Genomic DNA, 13,418 nt, shown 5'->3' with positions numbered 1-13,418 from the left:
CAGAAAATATGGCATTTCTTTCCTTCTGGTTCTAGTCTGCACAAAGCCCCAGTCCTGGGCCAGGCACACAGTAGGCCCATAGAAGGTAGTGGAGAAATGAGTCTGAGGTATTGTAATATTCCTTCACGAGCACATTTGTACTGTACTTCTTATATTTTCCTATGTTAAGCACCTGCGCGCGCGCACACACACACACACACACCCCTCCCCTCTTTGGGGATGGGAGTGACTTTTATCCTGTAAAAGGGTTTGGTAGATCAAGGGGTGGGGTGGGAGTGCGTGTGTGCAGGGTACTGGACACCCTGCCTATCTAGGGTCCTGAGTCAAGAGTAGGGCCCAACCTCCGCCACCCGTTGTTCCCGCACCGCCTGCTTGTTGTCTGGGCATCAAGAGAGGGGACCTATTACTGGGGGCCAGCTGCCAAAGCCAGGCGGGGTCGAGGGGAGAGGTTAAGGTCCGGGGAGAGGCGGCTATTGATCCGGCGTGGAACGCGAGACAGAGAGCGCAGCAAGACTAAAGGGGGAGCTGTGAGACCAGACATTAACAGCTTTCAGCGCTAATGATGCCCGTGCCAGACGGGCTGAGGGAAAAAAAGGAGACTGGAGCGGCAGCTGGGATTGCTCGCTGCCTGCACCCGGCCGCCTCTCGGGCGAGGAGGAGGAGGCGGCGGCAAAGGAGGAAAGGGAGGAAGGAGGAGGGGGGAAGGAGAGGGCGAGGGGGCCAGCGCAGGGCTGGGCAGGGGCAGGGCGGCCTCTCCCCGGCCGCCGCGAGGTGGAGCGCGCCGGCGAGTGGCGGCGTGTCCGGTCCTGCGCCGGCCCGCCCGCGCGTCCCTCTTCCCGCCGTCGGGGCAGCGCGGGGCCAATGAGGAAGTACTCCCCGGGTCCGTCGCGGCCCGCGCCGCCCCCCTGCCCGCTACTTCCTGCCAGGGGTGGGGCAGGGGTGCCCTCTCAGCAGACCCCGCCGCCCGAGCTGCAGCCGGAGTTCCTGAGCGTCCTGCGCATTACGCGGTTGGGCCCCCCCTTTCTTGAAGGGGGCTGTCGCGTTCCCTCAGGCCACAGACCGGGTCCCCAGTCCTTGTAATCAGCATCCAAGGGCCAGGGTCGCAGGTTGGGATTTTGGGCGCCCGACTGCCGGCGGAGCCGGGCAACAGGCACGCCGCTGCGATTTGAGTCAGAGCTGCCCCCGGCGCTGTGTGACCTTGGGCAAAACGCTAACCCTTTCTGGACTTAACAACGCCACTTCTCAGGCGGAGAGCTGATAGCCCTCCCAAATTTAGGAGTCTGGGCGGGTTGGGATGACCAGTTTGTGGTTTTCTCAAGAAGTTTATTAAAGGTGCGTGTGAGCATTTTTTCTTACTTAGGCCACTTTCCTGGAAAGATTTTTCACGGTGGGGCTAGATGGGGAGAGAGATAGAAGTGCTTCTGGACTTTGGACCACGAGGAGGTGGGGTGGGGGTGGTGGGCAGCTGTGTGTAGTCGAGGTTGGGGGAAATGCCTACTCCTACCCACGCCTCCCTACCCAGTCCCCACCTCCTCGGATGCCGACCCTGCAGCCTAGTCCGCAAAATTGCATGCTAGGGCACATTTTATTGTTATTAAATTTTGGAGGGGGGTGGTTTGGGCAGGGAGTTCTTTCAGTTCTCACTTCGTTCTAAGTTGTTGGTACCTTCGCCCCACCCAAGACCTTGAGGGCGAGCAAAAACTCCGTGTGTCCCCCAAGGGAAAGGACCCGAGAGAGGCGGTGCGCCCGGAGGCGTCACCGCCCAGCCACTCGCTTGAGTGTAGCCGCCAGAGCCCGGCCTGGGGGCGGGGTGGGGTGGGTGCAGCTGGCCTCGAGGGCGAAGCCCAGCCCTGAGCCAGGCCCCGACCCGCCCGGGCCGCCTCTCGGCCCAGACCAGAGGTACCCTGAGATGGGAGAGGGGCCCAGCGCCTAGCGCGCCCAGCCATGGAGGCAGGTCATCATACAGATGAAGTTGGCCGCGGCTTGGGGAGGGACGGGGCGCGGGATGGGGGCGATGTCCACGCGGCTGCGGCCTGGCCTTGTCCCCAGGCCACGGACAGTCCCGCACAACTGCTCTTGTCCTCGCCGGCTGGAGATCAAACGGCTGACAAGGCAGCTGTGTCCTTCCCAGTATAAGGGGCGATTTCAACTCCTGCCCTGGGCGGAGGCACACAGGACGTGGGTGTGGGGGGGGCGGGGGCGCCCGTTACTTCCAGGTTTCAGTAATTGTTAGGGGGGCGAGAGGGGACTGGGGGACCTGATATATCTTCTTCAGCGATTTTGGCCACGCCCACTTCTGGGTCAGCCGGTGCAAGTCCCTCTCCCACGCGGAGCCCTGTCCCCTTACCCCCACGCTTCCACAGACCCAGGCCTGGGGGGGGGCCCGTGTTTGACCCCACGGAGTTAATGGGGGGAGCGAAAAGACTCAGATGAATATTCCTTTCGGAATGGGACTCACACAAGGTCTCGTGTTCCCTCTCCCCCGACTGTGCTCTAAATTCTTTCCTTCTCTCAGTGTCTTTTATTTTGTCCACTTGGCTCTCCCAGAGTTTGTAATATCAGGATTTCTATGGAGACACTTTTGGAAGTTTAACCCCGACCCCCCCAATAAAACAAAAGTAAAACCAACCAAGCTACTTCTCCAGCGAGGTGAAACACGCTGACCATCGCCCCCAGTTCCCGTGTCGACCCCAATCCTTTTACACAGTCCCTCCCCCTTTCAATCCAGAAGAGATTTTGGATGGGTGGGTGGGGACTAGCGTTGATTCAACTTACTTCCACGCACTCAGCTCTCCTCCTCCCTTCTCAGGGGGGTCCTGCTCCCAGGAGGGGAGGAGGGATGAAGAGGATTTTCTTTTATTTAAAAATATCCTCCTCCCCCTCCCCTTTTGCGCTGCCAGTGCACGGGGAGAAGAGGAGCGCACAAAAACGCTGTTTGCACGTGTGGCCGGCCTGGACTGCGGGTGTGCGCACGGGCGAGTGTGTGTGTGTGTGTGTGTGTGTGTGTGCGCGCGCGCGCGCGCGTGTCTCTGTGTGTGCTTTCTTGTTCTCTTACAGGGTACAATGTTAAAAAGCCACCGCTAGTCGCCCCCAGTGCTCCGACTCTCTGGGTCTTTTTGTCTCTAGTGCAGATTAAACGTCACGTCCGCACTTGAACTTGAATTTTATCCCATTGTACAGAGGCAGCCCCAGCCATAGAGAGACCGAGAGCTCCCAGAGAACCCGGACTCCGCCATCTTCACGTTGCAATCTATAGCTCCCAGTCCGCGCCCGCACCGACCCAGGCGCACTGGGCGAGCCGCCCCTCAGGCCCGCTCCCCCCGGGCCCGCGGCGCCAGGGGAGCGCTGGGGAGCGCTCGCGGGGACCCGGCAGCTTCTCCGGCCGGCGCCAGCCTGCCAGGTGAACTGGGAAGGAGCCGCTCCTGGAGTCCCCCCAGAGCCTCGGAAGGGTCAGTCTCCGAGAAAAAAACAGGCAGCCCGCAGAAAGCCCAGAAACAACCGAACCGGGGCAGTTTTACATTGCTTTGGGTTTTTTGAGGGGGCGGGGTGAAGGGGTACGAGACAAGTCCCCAAGTTTTCTTTGCTTTTTTTTTCTTTTTCTTCTTTTATTTTTTTTTATTTGTTTGCATTTTTTCTCCCCCACCCCCCCCCCCTCCTGGTAGAAGTGCGCTTTCCACCTACCAGACCCTGAAAGAAAGTGTCAGGAGCCGGTGCAAAATCCGGTTAAGTTCAAGAAGACATTTGGAAGTCCAGGAGGCCAAGCAGTTTGAAGAAGTGTAAGCGATTTTTTTCCTTCAAAAGAATATATTTTTAAAGAAACCAGCCAGCTCGCGGCAAGCAACAGCAGATTTTTTTTTTTTTTTGCCTCTTTCTCCTATTTTGGATCGAGAGATTTTTCTTTCCTTTTTTTCCTTCTTTTTCTTTTTGCAAAACAAAGCAAAAAACAGCATAGAAGAAAGAGCAAAATACAGAAGAAGAAGAGGAGGAAGAGAGGGCAAGAGAGGAAGGGGGGGAAAAAAAAAACAAAACACCAACCCGGGCAGAGGAGGAGGCGAGGAGGCGCGGCGGCGGCGGCGGCGGCGGCAGCGGCAGCGGCGGCGGCGGCGGCAGCGGCAGCGGCAGCGGCGGCGGCGGCGGCGGCGGCGGCTCGGACCCCCTCCCCCGGCTACCCCCATCAGTGCAGCTCTCCGGGCGATGCCAGAATAGATGCCGGGGCAATGTCCCGCCGCAAACAGGGCAACCCGCAGCACTTGTCCCAGAGGGAGCTCATCACCCGTAAGTGTCTGCGGCGTGCGCGCCAGGGGCCGGAGGATGGGGCTCCGGGTGCCCGGGGCTGGGTACACAGAGCCGGGCCGAGCGCCGGGGCCGCCCGCGGGCTAGCAGAGGCAGCCGCGGCGGCCCAGAGCATTGGTGGGGGGCGGGGGGGCATAGGAAAGTTTCTTTGAAGCCCTTGGAGTCGGAGCGCTGTGCAGTCAGACGCGCTTCGGGCTCGAGGGCCTGCGGAGCGGGCTCCGGGCCGGGGAGGGGGCGCGAAGGCTGGAGGAGGTGTGTGTGCACGCGGAGCCCGGCTGGACGCTCGCCCCTCCGAGCGGCGTGTGTGGCGGCGGCGGCGCTGGTGGCGGGGTTTGGAGAGGAGGGGGAGGGGGCTGGGGGAGCGGAGGGGGAGGGGGGAGCCGGGAAGTGGGGAAAAGTTGGCGAGCGCGTGGGTCCGCGCTGACGGCGCGGGCGGAGGAGAGCGGGGTGCGCTTCGGCCTAGGGGAGACGCAGGGCGAGGGGCGGCTGCGGGCTCCGAGTCCTCGGTCGCTGCACCCGGCGGGGCAGGGCGCCGGCCACGCCGGTCCTAGGATTCCGCCGCCGCCTTTCTCTCCCCTCCTCTTGCTATTTGCAAAAGAATCCAGCTGCGCGGCTGTTTGCTGGGCTCATGCCCCCCCCCCCCTCATTTCCCCACCTCCGTCTGTCTCCTGGGATGATCTTGTCTTCTATCCCCCACTCCAAAAAAAAAAAAAAAGAAAGAAAGAAAAAAAGAAAAAAAAAAGGTGGATTGGGGCTTGGTGAAAAAGCCTCGCCATGGGGGAAAAAGAAGGATTGTCAGCAAGGATGAGGAAGGCAGAGATGTGCTTGTAAAATAGGGGGAAAGAATAAAAAGAAGAAAAAAGAAAGGGGAGGGGGAAAAAAAGGAGACGATACCTATCAATCTCTTACCCATCTTTCTATCTCAGTATCTTTCATCTTCCTTCTCTAAATAAACAAGGCAGGTCGCAGTGGAAATCCACCGGTCGAAATCGTGTGGATTTCAAGCAAGTGGCCGGGCAGGCAAAGTCAGGCAGCGGGTCAGAGACTCAGCAGCTTCCAGCGCCCCAATTGGGTTTATTTAGAAAAGGAAAAAAGCGAGCGCGAGCGGGCCAGGTACGGTGTTTGCAGGGGAGCTCGCCCCGAGTACCCGCGCAGTTGCACGCGAAGGTCGGCTCGCAGCGCTCCCTGCCCGGCGCACGCAGCCCGCGGGGCTGCTGCTTCGCGGCGCACGAACATCTCCCCGCGGTCCTTTCTCTCGCGGTGCCCAGGTCGCCGTTGCCTTTTTTTTTTTTTTTTTTTTTGATTGCAATAGAAATAAAACATTCTCTGAGTGCCATCGAGACCGTGGGCAGGTTGTGTTCCTGTAATCCTTGGAGCACCTCGTCGGGCTGGGGCTGGGGCTGGGGCCGGGCAGCCCTTGCGGAGCTGGAGAGGGCTGCGCGTCCAGCCGCAGCCGAGGACTGGCTGCGGGGCGGCCGAGAGCCGAATATTTATGTTATATTTTAAAAAATTTAAATAAATAAATAAATATATAAAAGGGGCTCTCCCCTCCCCTGAACACCCAGCACAGGAGCCATCTGCTCGGAGCATTTGCTGCTGCCACCTCTCCTTTGTTACAGCACATACATTAGTAAGAATTTGTGGATTTATTATTGTTTTTTGGGGAAGGGAATAGATTTTAAAGTGGGGTTTGCCTTGGGAGAGGGATTCGTTTTTGGAGGGAGGGAAGAGAACTTCTCTTTTATTTTTCACCATTGTAACATCAAAGAAGACTCACTGGTTGCATTTTAAACAAAATGTTTTACAACCAGATTTGAGCCTGGCTTGATCAAGGTCCTTTTGGCCAGTTGACATTTCGTCCTTTACCTAGCCAAAACCATTGCTTATCCCTCACACCCCCCCCCCCCTTTAGGTGGTGTACTGGTTGTTACAATGTCTGTATTTGCAGAGGTTAATTTCTCTAGGAGGCAATTTACCCCTAGTAGCCTCTGTATAATTGCCAGGGTTGTTTTTGAGGAGGGGGAGGTTGGGGGTGGGTGGGGAAGGGGGAGTCGTCAGGGCTCCATTGCCAAGCTGGAAGCATCGAAAGGAGCCAGGAGTGTTTGCAGTTGTGTGTAAGGGGGGAAGAAGCAGGTAGGTTTGCTTTGCTTTTGCTCTCTTCCCCTCTGGCATTCCTGGGACATCAAGAGAAAGCCCTGGCCAGAAGGACTGGTGGCAGCTGGTCGTGGGGGACAAGGCGTGCCTGCTGGTGCAACATCCTTCCATCCTTCATTTGTTTCCCTTCTCTCTCAGCCTTGCAACGGTGCTGGGGAAAATGCCGCTGCCACCGGAGCTGGGAGGGAGGGAGAAGAGAGAGGCAAAGGAGAGGAGGTGAGGAGGAGGAGGAGGAGGAGGAGACAGGGGCAGAGGACATCTCGCCTGCCTTTCAGGGGCACATGGAGCCCAGGGCATGTGCAGGGGGTCAAGCAGAGAGAGTGGTCCAACCAGTTTTCAGACGAGGCTATTTATTATCAAAAAGCAGCTGGCTTCTCTGTTTGTCCTGTGTCACCCGGGAGGTGGGAGTGCAGGCAGGAGAATGGCAAGAATTGGATGCAGTTGAGGCTGCGTGGCCTGCGGAAGTGCCTCTCCACAGTGATGCAGGAGTCCTGGGTTTAGGGTGCTCTGGAGCCTTGGCCAGCAGAACCAGCGCTGTCACAGTCCTTACCCCGGAGGGTTCACATTCTAGATTTTAAAATTACCCAAAATGTGTGGCTTCCGTGGGGTGGCTGCCCCTGGTTATTTAGAGACAATGTAACTTAGGATGACTGCTGGTCTGGGAGACATGAAGAGTACACAAACAGCAAATGATCTTGGGGTGTGGGGCATTGCAGAAGGGCTCTGTAGTGAGCCTTGTTAAATGTACAGACAGGGCCCGAGAGAAGAGAAATGAAGTATAAAACAGGGTGGGAGACAGCTGGGGATGAAAACCTGGGCTTCTGGTTTGCTTCAAAATGTTTGACCCAGATGGATATGGCTTTTAGAACCCGAGCACAACAGACACAGCTATTAATAAAAACAAACACAAAACAACAGTGACAATAGTGAGGAGGGAAGAAGAGGGGCAGTGCTGATCAGGCGGAGGGAAGGGCCCTGGGCCGGACAGGACAGGGAGGGTCGGGTCCGCGAAGGTGCTCTGAGGCCTTCCGAAGAGTAAGACGTTTCCAGTAAATGATACAGCACTAGTGAAGGTGATTTTTGTCAACAACCTACCAACAGGTTTCCTTGGAAGGTCAGTAATTTTCCGTATGAATTCACGATTTTGCAAAAACAACTAGAGACCCAAGGCTTGACACGGAAGTTAGGCTAACTGTGTCAATTTCATGGTTGCCTCTTAAACTGGGTTTTGCTATAGCTGTGTGTTTTGGAGGAGGCTGGGTTCACAACGACCTTAACTCTCTGGGGTATAGTGTATTTCCAGTTGTCCACAATCTTTCAAGATTGGGCCTCTGATAAATTTCATAAGACGTGGGTCCTCTTTTTTGGGGGGGGATAGTTGGCAGGGGGAGGGGGAGTGAAGTTTGTCTCCCTTCTGCACAGAAGGGAACCCCATATCATTAGAAGTGTGATATAAGTCAGCTGCTCTGATTCCACGGGAGAATAAAAATGTGTTCATCAAAGGTGTTATGCCAGGATGATTTTATTCATTTGTAATTCACACCTGAGAGAAAACAGCCGTGAGCGTATTTTAACAACCCTTAATATTTTTAAAGGGTATTCTTTCCCTCCCTGAATATTATGTACATATGCATATTTCTTTCTTTGAGGGTGGGAGCTTGCTATCTGCCTGTGCTTTGGCCTTGGCGATTTTTGTGTGGCCTCCAGAATATTTCGGACAAGAAAACGAGTCATTGCTCAAGTGCTAGAGTGAATGCAGTCGCTTTGGTGAAGCTGGCCTTAGGAACATGGAGGGAGGCTGAGGTCAGCTGGCAGGGTGTGGCTGTTTGCCGACCACAGTGCAGGACTCCACGGGTCTCCCTGACCGGAGAGAAAGGCCAGCTTTGGGTGCATCTGACAGTAATTAGCGGTGCGTCTCAGGTGAGATGGAAGCACGCGGAACAGTTCGTTTACAGATAGCAGCTTCCGACTGTAGAGAGCACCAGTTTCTAGCGCCTTATCAGTCTCGAGCTCCTGGCGCTGTCTTTTAGCTTAGAACATGTCTTGCACCAGGCCTTCCCTTCTTCCTTTTCATCTCCTTCCTTGATCGCTTTGCATTCTCTGTTGCTTGTTGTGATAAAATACTTTCCAAAATAAACTTTCAGTTGAATTGGCTTTTCGTTGATGGCAAGCCTGAACCGCCGAGCTGCGCCTGGTGCCACTTGGCAGCTAGGGGGAGCTCGGTGCCCGTGTCATGGCTTGGCGCCTTCGCTACAATGGGCCAGGAACGGGCTTCCATCAGCAGCTGAGGCAGTTTGCCTTGCTGCAAAATGTCTTAAGTGTGAAGTTGTAATATTGATTTTCCTGCGGAGATTCGAGCAGGACAAAATGAGAATAAAGTTTGAGAAATCTATTTTCAAGCTATTGGCATTGATTTATAAGCCCTCACTAGGCAGATGGGAGTATTTTTCTTTTTTTCTCTTCTTTTCCCTTTTTTTTTTTAAACAATTAAAATGGTTAGTTTTGAATGGGTGCATTCCCCCCCATGAGTCTGTGGTCTCGACTTTCTGAAAATCCCATTAGACTGTTCAGGCATTCGCGATGGAATGAAGGGGTCTGGGAAGAGCGTACATCATTTTGTCCATTTCTGTGTTGCATGTCACAGACCCAGGAAACGGTCGAGAATTGCTGCTTTTGGGAGTCTTGCTCCTAAAACAGCTTGATGAATGGAAATCCTTTTAGCTCAGGTTTTATAACACTTGGATTCTCAATTCCATTTATTAGGTAATGTTCCCACTGTACTAAGGGAAATAGCACCATTCCCTAAAGATATCAAATGCCAACTCAAATAACGTGTAAAACTTTGTTTGGAAGGAGTATGGGCTTGCTAGACCCAGCGTCGCTAATACCCTTCACCCCAAACAGTGCCCTTAATGGATGGCTTTTAATGAGACTCTTTCTCTCCTAAACATGTAATTTAGTGCTGGGGAATATGTGTGCTTTTGATCACGGGATTTCTGGATCTATAATGTCTTCTCCAAGTTCAAGAAATAGGCAGACAGCACAGTTAACCTCGAGTCTTATGGCTGAGTTCAATATATGGGCAGAAGAGGTTGCCCTGAGACAGGAAAGAGTGCTTTATTCTAACCTGAAAGAGAAATAAATTAGGTCAGACAAAAGCCTAGTGCTGTCATCAGCTGAGAAAGAGCCTTCACTCTCCTGTACAGAGGGCCGGCAATTTATCTGATGATTTCTCTACTTCATTTAATGTTTGAATTGAGCCAGTTGTAAGCATATCGCGGCAGCGAGCTCATTTGACAACTCAGGAGATGAAGCGGCACGGTCACCTCGCAGCCTTGGGCTGGGCAGTGGCCTTTGGCCTGTAGAAAACCGTTAAAAGAATTCACTTTAGAAATCCCCAGCCCTTTGCCTTGGAACCTGGGAGAGTGTTCACAAGCTGTAACTAAACACGGACCGCAGATATGACGATGCTTGATAAAAACAGTACATGTGGGGAGGGTAGAGATGGGGTTCTTGACCTTTGGAGACTGCCTCCTGCCTCCCCTGTGGCTTGAGGAAGGCCCCCCTGGCTGTCCGGTTGGGGCCTACCTTTAGCTGAAGCTCTCCAAGGACTTGGGACTCCAGGTTTGGTGCTGGGGTCCCATAGGGGAGGACAAGGGAAAATGAATGCTCTCTGGGGCCCGCACCCAGCACCACAGAGTCAAGTGACTGCTGCCGGCTGAGCATCTCTCTCTGAAGGTGGTGGTAGCTGTAGGCACACTGATGGATTTTTTTTAACGGGGAGAGAACTGGGGATGAATGTCTGTCATCAAGCTGCTCTGAGTATGGCTTTGTCACTTCTTTATTTACTCCCACGATGGGGTCTGGAGTCCTCGGTGTTCTGCCCCCTCCACCCCTCACCCCGCTCCCCACTCCGTGTACCTCTCTTCTTTCCCAGGGAGCCAGATGCCCCTGAGACCTGCTCAGGTCCTGGTGCCCGTTTCTCTACCCCTCCCCGAGAAAAGCCATTTGTTGACTGCCTCTCTGGAGCCGTAGTCTCCCCAAAAGGCCTGCCTACAGAGAGCCAGCGGCAGGCAATTTGGAGACCCACGGAAGCAGAGGGACATGCTTCTTCACACTTCTCGCATCTTCTGCATGAGCCAGTGTATGTGTGTGAGGGGGTGCGTGGGGAGGGGGGGAACAGCATCGTTTTTTACTGGCAAGAGGGACACCAGATCGAGCTTTGATTAATGGTGCTACATTCACTGGGACTTTTCGTCCGGCATTTTGACATATGCAAGTCTTTTGTGTAGTTGCTGAAATTGAAGAAATTCATTCTTTATTTCTTTTTCCAAGAGAGCTGATAATCTGCTTGGGTGTTGAATCAGCCAGCTTGAGCTATTTTAACTATAATGAAATCCCAGACCACACAAAATTAAGTAACTTCAGTGTAAAAAAAAAATGCCTCTGTTGCATACAACTTTTTTATGACCCCCTTCCACTGAAATAGAAATACATTTGCGGATGTTCCGATGAGCTCTCTGCTAAAACAATGTGCAAAAATGACTCAAGAAAGTTGAATGCCGATGTTATGGTGATGAACGTGTGCTTAGAAATGGGTGTGCTGCTAGGATTTTTTTTTTTTTTAAATGAGGTCATGTTTAAATTTCTACCTTGGACGGGAGATATTGAAATGGCTTGTGTCCTTGCTATTTTGTTGCCGGCCCCAGAGAATGTCCTGCAGCGAAAGGCTTGCGGTCCGGTGTCCTGTATGGAGGGTCCTTTTTTTTTCCTTCCGCTTAGCACCTTTGAAAAAAACACAGCATTAAATAAAACAAATCTCTTCATTTGGCCTCAAAGAGCGCTTTTATATTCCGTCATTATGAGCCCTGTTGTGGCTCTGAAGATTGAAGGCATTTGCAGCTTTGTGGACGCTTCTGAACGTGCTTGGGAGGGTTTCTATGGTGGTAAATCTTTTTTCTTTTAAAGCAACTATTTTATTTATCAGAACGTGGGTCACTCTATTCTTTGGCATTGTGGGCTTGGCTTTTTATTAGTGGCCTCTCAGTAGCGGACGGGATCTGCGAAGGCACCTGGACGCTGTTCTCCTTGTTCGTTTGGCCTTTTTCCCCTGCTTTTGAATGGGTGAGAACAGGCCCCGTGAGCTCAGGTTTTGGAGTCCAAGAGCAGTAGATGAGGCGTGGGGAAGGGAAGGTTGGACAGTCCATGGCTAGAGTCAGTGTCTTCCAAGGAGCTGTTTTTAATATGTCAAAGTATCCTGAAACCAGGCTGGGGGGGTGTAGGGTGTCAAGTATGCATGGGGTCCTTTCTCCCACTTTCCCATCCAGAGTCTGCCACCGAGCTATGTGACTGAGGTGGTTCTCGTATCCCACACCCCCTCCCGCGGATCAGGAATCCCCACCTTCCTGGAATGCCGGCTAGGCTCAGGCCTTCTCCTGCAGGCCTCCTCAGCCAGACCCTCGGTCATTTCCATCCGTTGCCGACAAGGTCGTGCACCCCCAGTCTTCTCCCTGCCTTTCACCCGGATGCCAGAAATCTGGACAATTTCATTTGAGGGTTGTGCTGTGTTTGGCCTGGAACAGACAGGGCCTTGTAGGGGCGGGGGCGGGGGGGTGGCTCCGGCTGCACCTTTCCTTCCAGGCGATCTGAGGGTGGTAGGGAGGAGGCCGTTGGAGGGTGTCAGGGGTGTGTGGGGCCTGGGCCAGCAGCTCTGAGACCCCTGGCCCGGCTGCACTGCTCAGCTGTCCTCCAGAGAGAGCAGGTGGTCAGGGGAGGGCGTTCATCTGTACGACGCGGCCTGCTCCCACCCTCCAGGCTGTGTCCTCCCAGGGCCTGTGGCGGCCCTAGGCCTTGCTGGCTGCAGGAATTCGGTGGCCAAATGAGGCTGGGCCCTGGACAGGGGCTCCCACCCTCAGATGCGCTCTAACCCCTCCGGACCCTGTGAGGACATTCCTCCTGATGCGTGCCTGGCTGGGCCGACGGGCTGCTCTTATCTCTGCCGCCTCTGCCGGGCACTTCATTATTCCCAATGTTCGGAGAACTTCATAAAACCTCTTGTCGTGCCTTTAAGCGTCATCTAGTCATAGATTATTTTCTCCACCAAGAATTGATTCCTTCTCTCTCCCATCTACCCGTCTCCCTCCTCCCCTCCCCGTGGTTGTTATTTTCTCTTGGATCCAATAAATTAAAAATTGATGGCAGCTCAGAAAGTGTTGTGCTCCGTCGAGTGTGCGTGTTGGTGGTGGTTCAGTGTCGCCTGGAGTCTCAGCCCCTCCCAGAATGTTTGCAGGGAGGAGAATGAAAAGATCCCTTCGCAGATTATCGGTGAGCATGGGCTTGCTGGCAAAGCCTCCGTCTTCGTAGGAAGCAGGTGTAAAGTCTCCAGTCGGATGCAGAGCTCTGGCGGAGGGATGCTGAGCATTTCTTGTAAACATGCGTACACATCAGGATGGCGGCTATGACGTTGGTGGCACACGATTTTAAGAGCCTGGCACCCCTCCCCCCACACCCTTCTCCTACCCATGCCCCCCCCATCACTGAAACAATAATTCTTCCTATGTTTCTTCTGGACTGTAGCCTAGCCGTTAAGAGATTTGGATCTGAATCAGTGCAGGGTAAGGGGGCCGTGGGCCTGTGTCCTCTGGGTGCAGCAGTACACACGCACTGTGCTTGGGGGGTAGCAGGCGGTTGGCCCCTCGGCTGGAATTCCCCCAAAGGCAGGTGCAGGGGCAGTTGTTGCAGATGGACCAGGGCAGGGGGGGCTCTTGGAGCCTTGCGTGTGGGGGAAATCTCTGGCCAGGTAAGGCCATGCTAAGCCTTTGCAGCTGCTGGGGGCCTGTCGGCTGCTTGGCTGGGCCGGTGTTAATGATGTCTTTCCATTTCTGTCTTCTGCTCCGAATTCCTTCCCAGCGGAGCTCAGGCATGGGGGAGTTGGACTTCGGATCAAGTGCTTCCCCGTCTACTTAACAACA

The 13,418-nt window shown here is 54.3% G+C and overlaps 1 protein-coding gene across 5 annotated transcripts in view; it reads left to right on the top strand.

Moving 5' to 3' along the window:
- Positions 1-4,115: 4,115 nt before the first annotated feature.
- BCL11B (BCL11 transcription factor B) overlaps positions 4,116-13,418 on the top strand; it is a gene marked incomplete at both ends in the record, with an annotated part of 89,467 nt that continues 80,164 nt past the window's right edge. For 4 of the 5 annotated variants that reach the window (XM_080807371.1, XM_080807370.1, XM_080807368.1 and 1 more), the window contains one exon: positions 4,218-4,275. In XM_080807371.1, coding sequence (XP_080663497.1) covers positions 4,218-4,275 — 58 coding nt within the window. Of the gene's footprint in view, positions 4,276-13,418 lie in introns of all 5 variants that reach the window. The other variant, XM_080807367.1, reaches the window with a different exon arrangement.

This window comes from Martes martes (assembly GCF_963455335.1).
Source record: "Martes martes genome assembly, chromosome: 7".
NCBI lineage: Eukaryota > Metazoa > Chordata > Mammalia > Carnivora > Mustelidae > Martes > Martes martes.
This window is presented reverse-complemented; position numbering and strand designations above follow the sequence as displayed.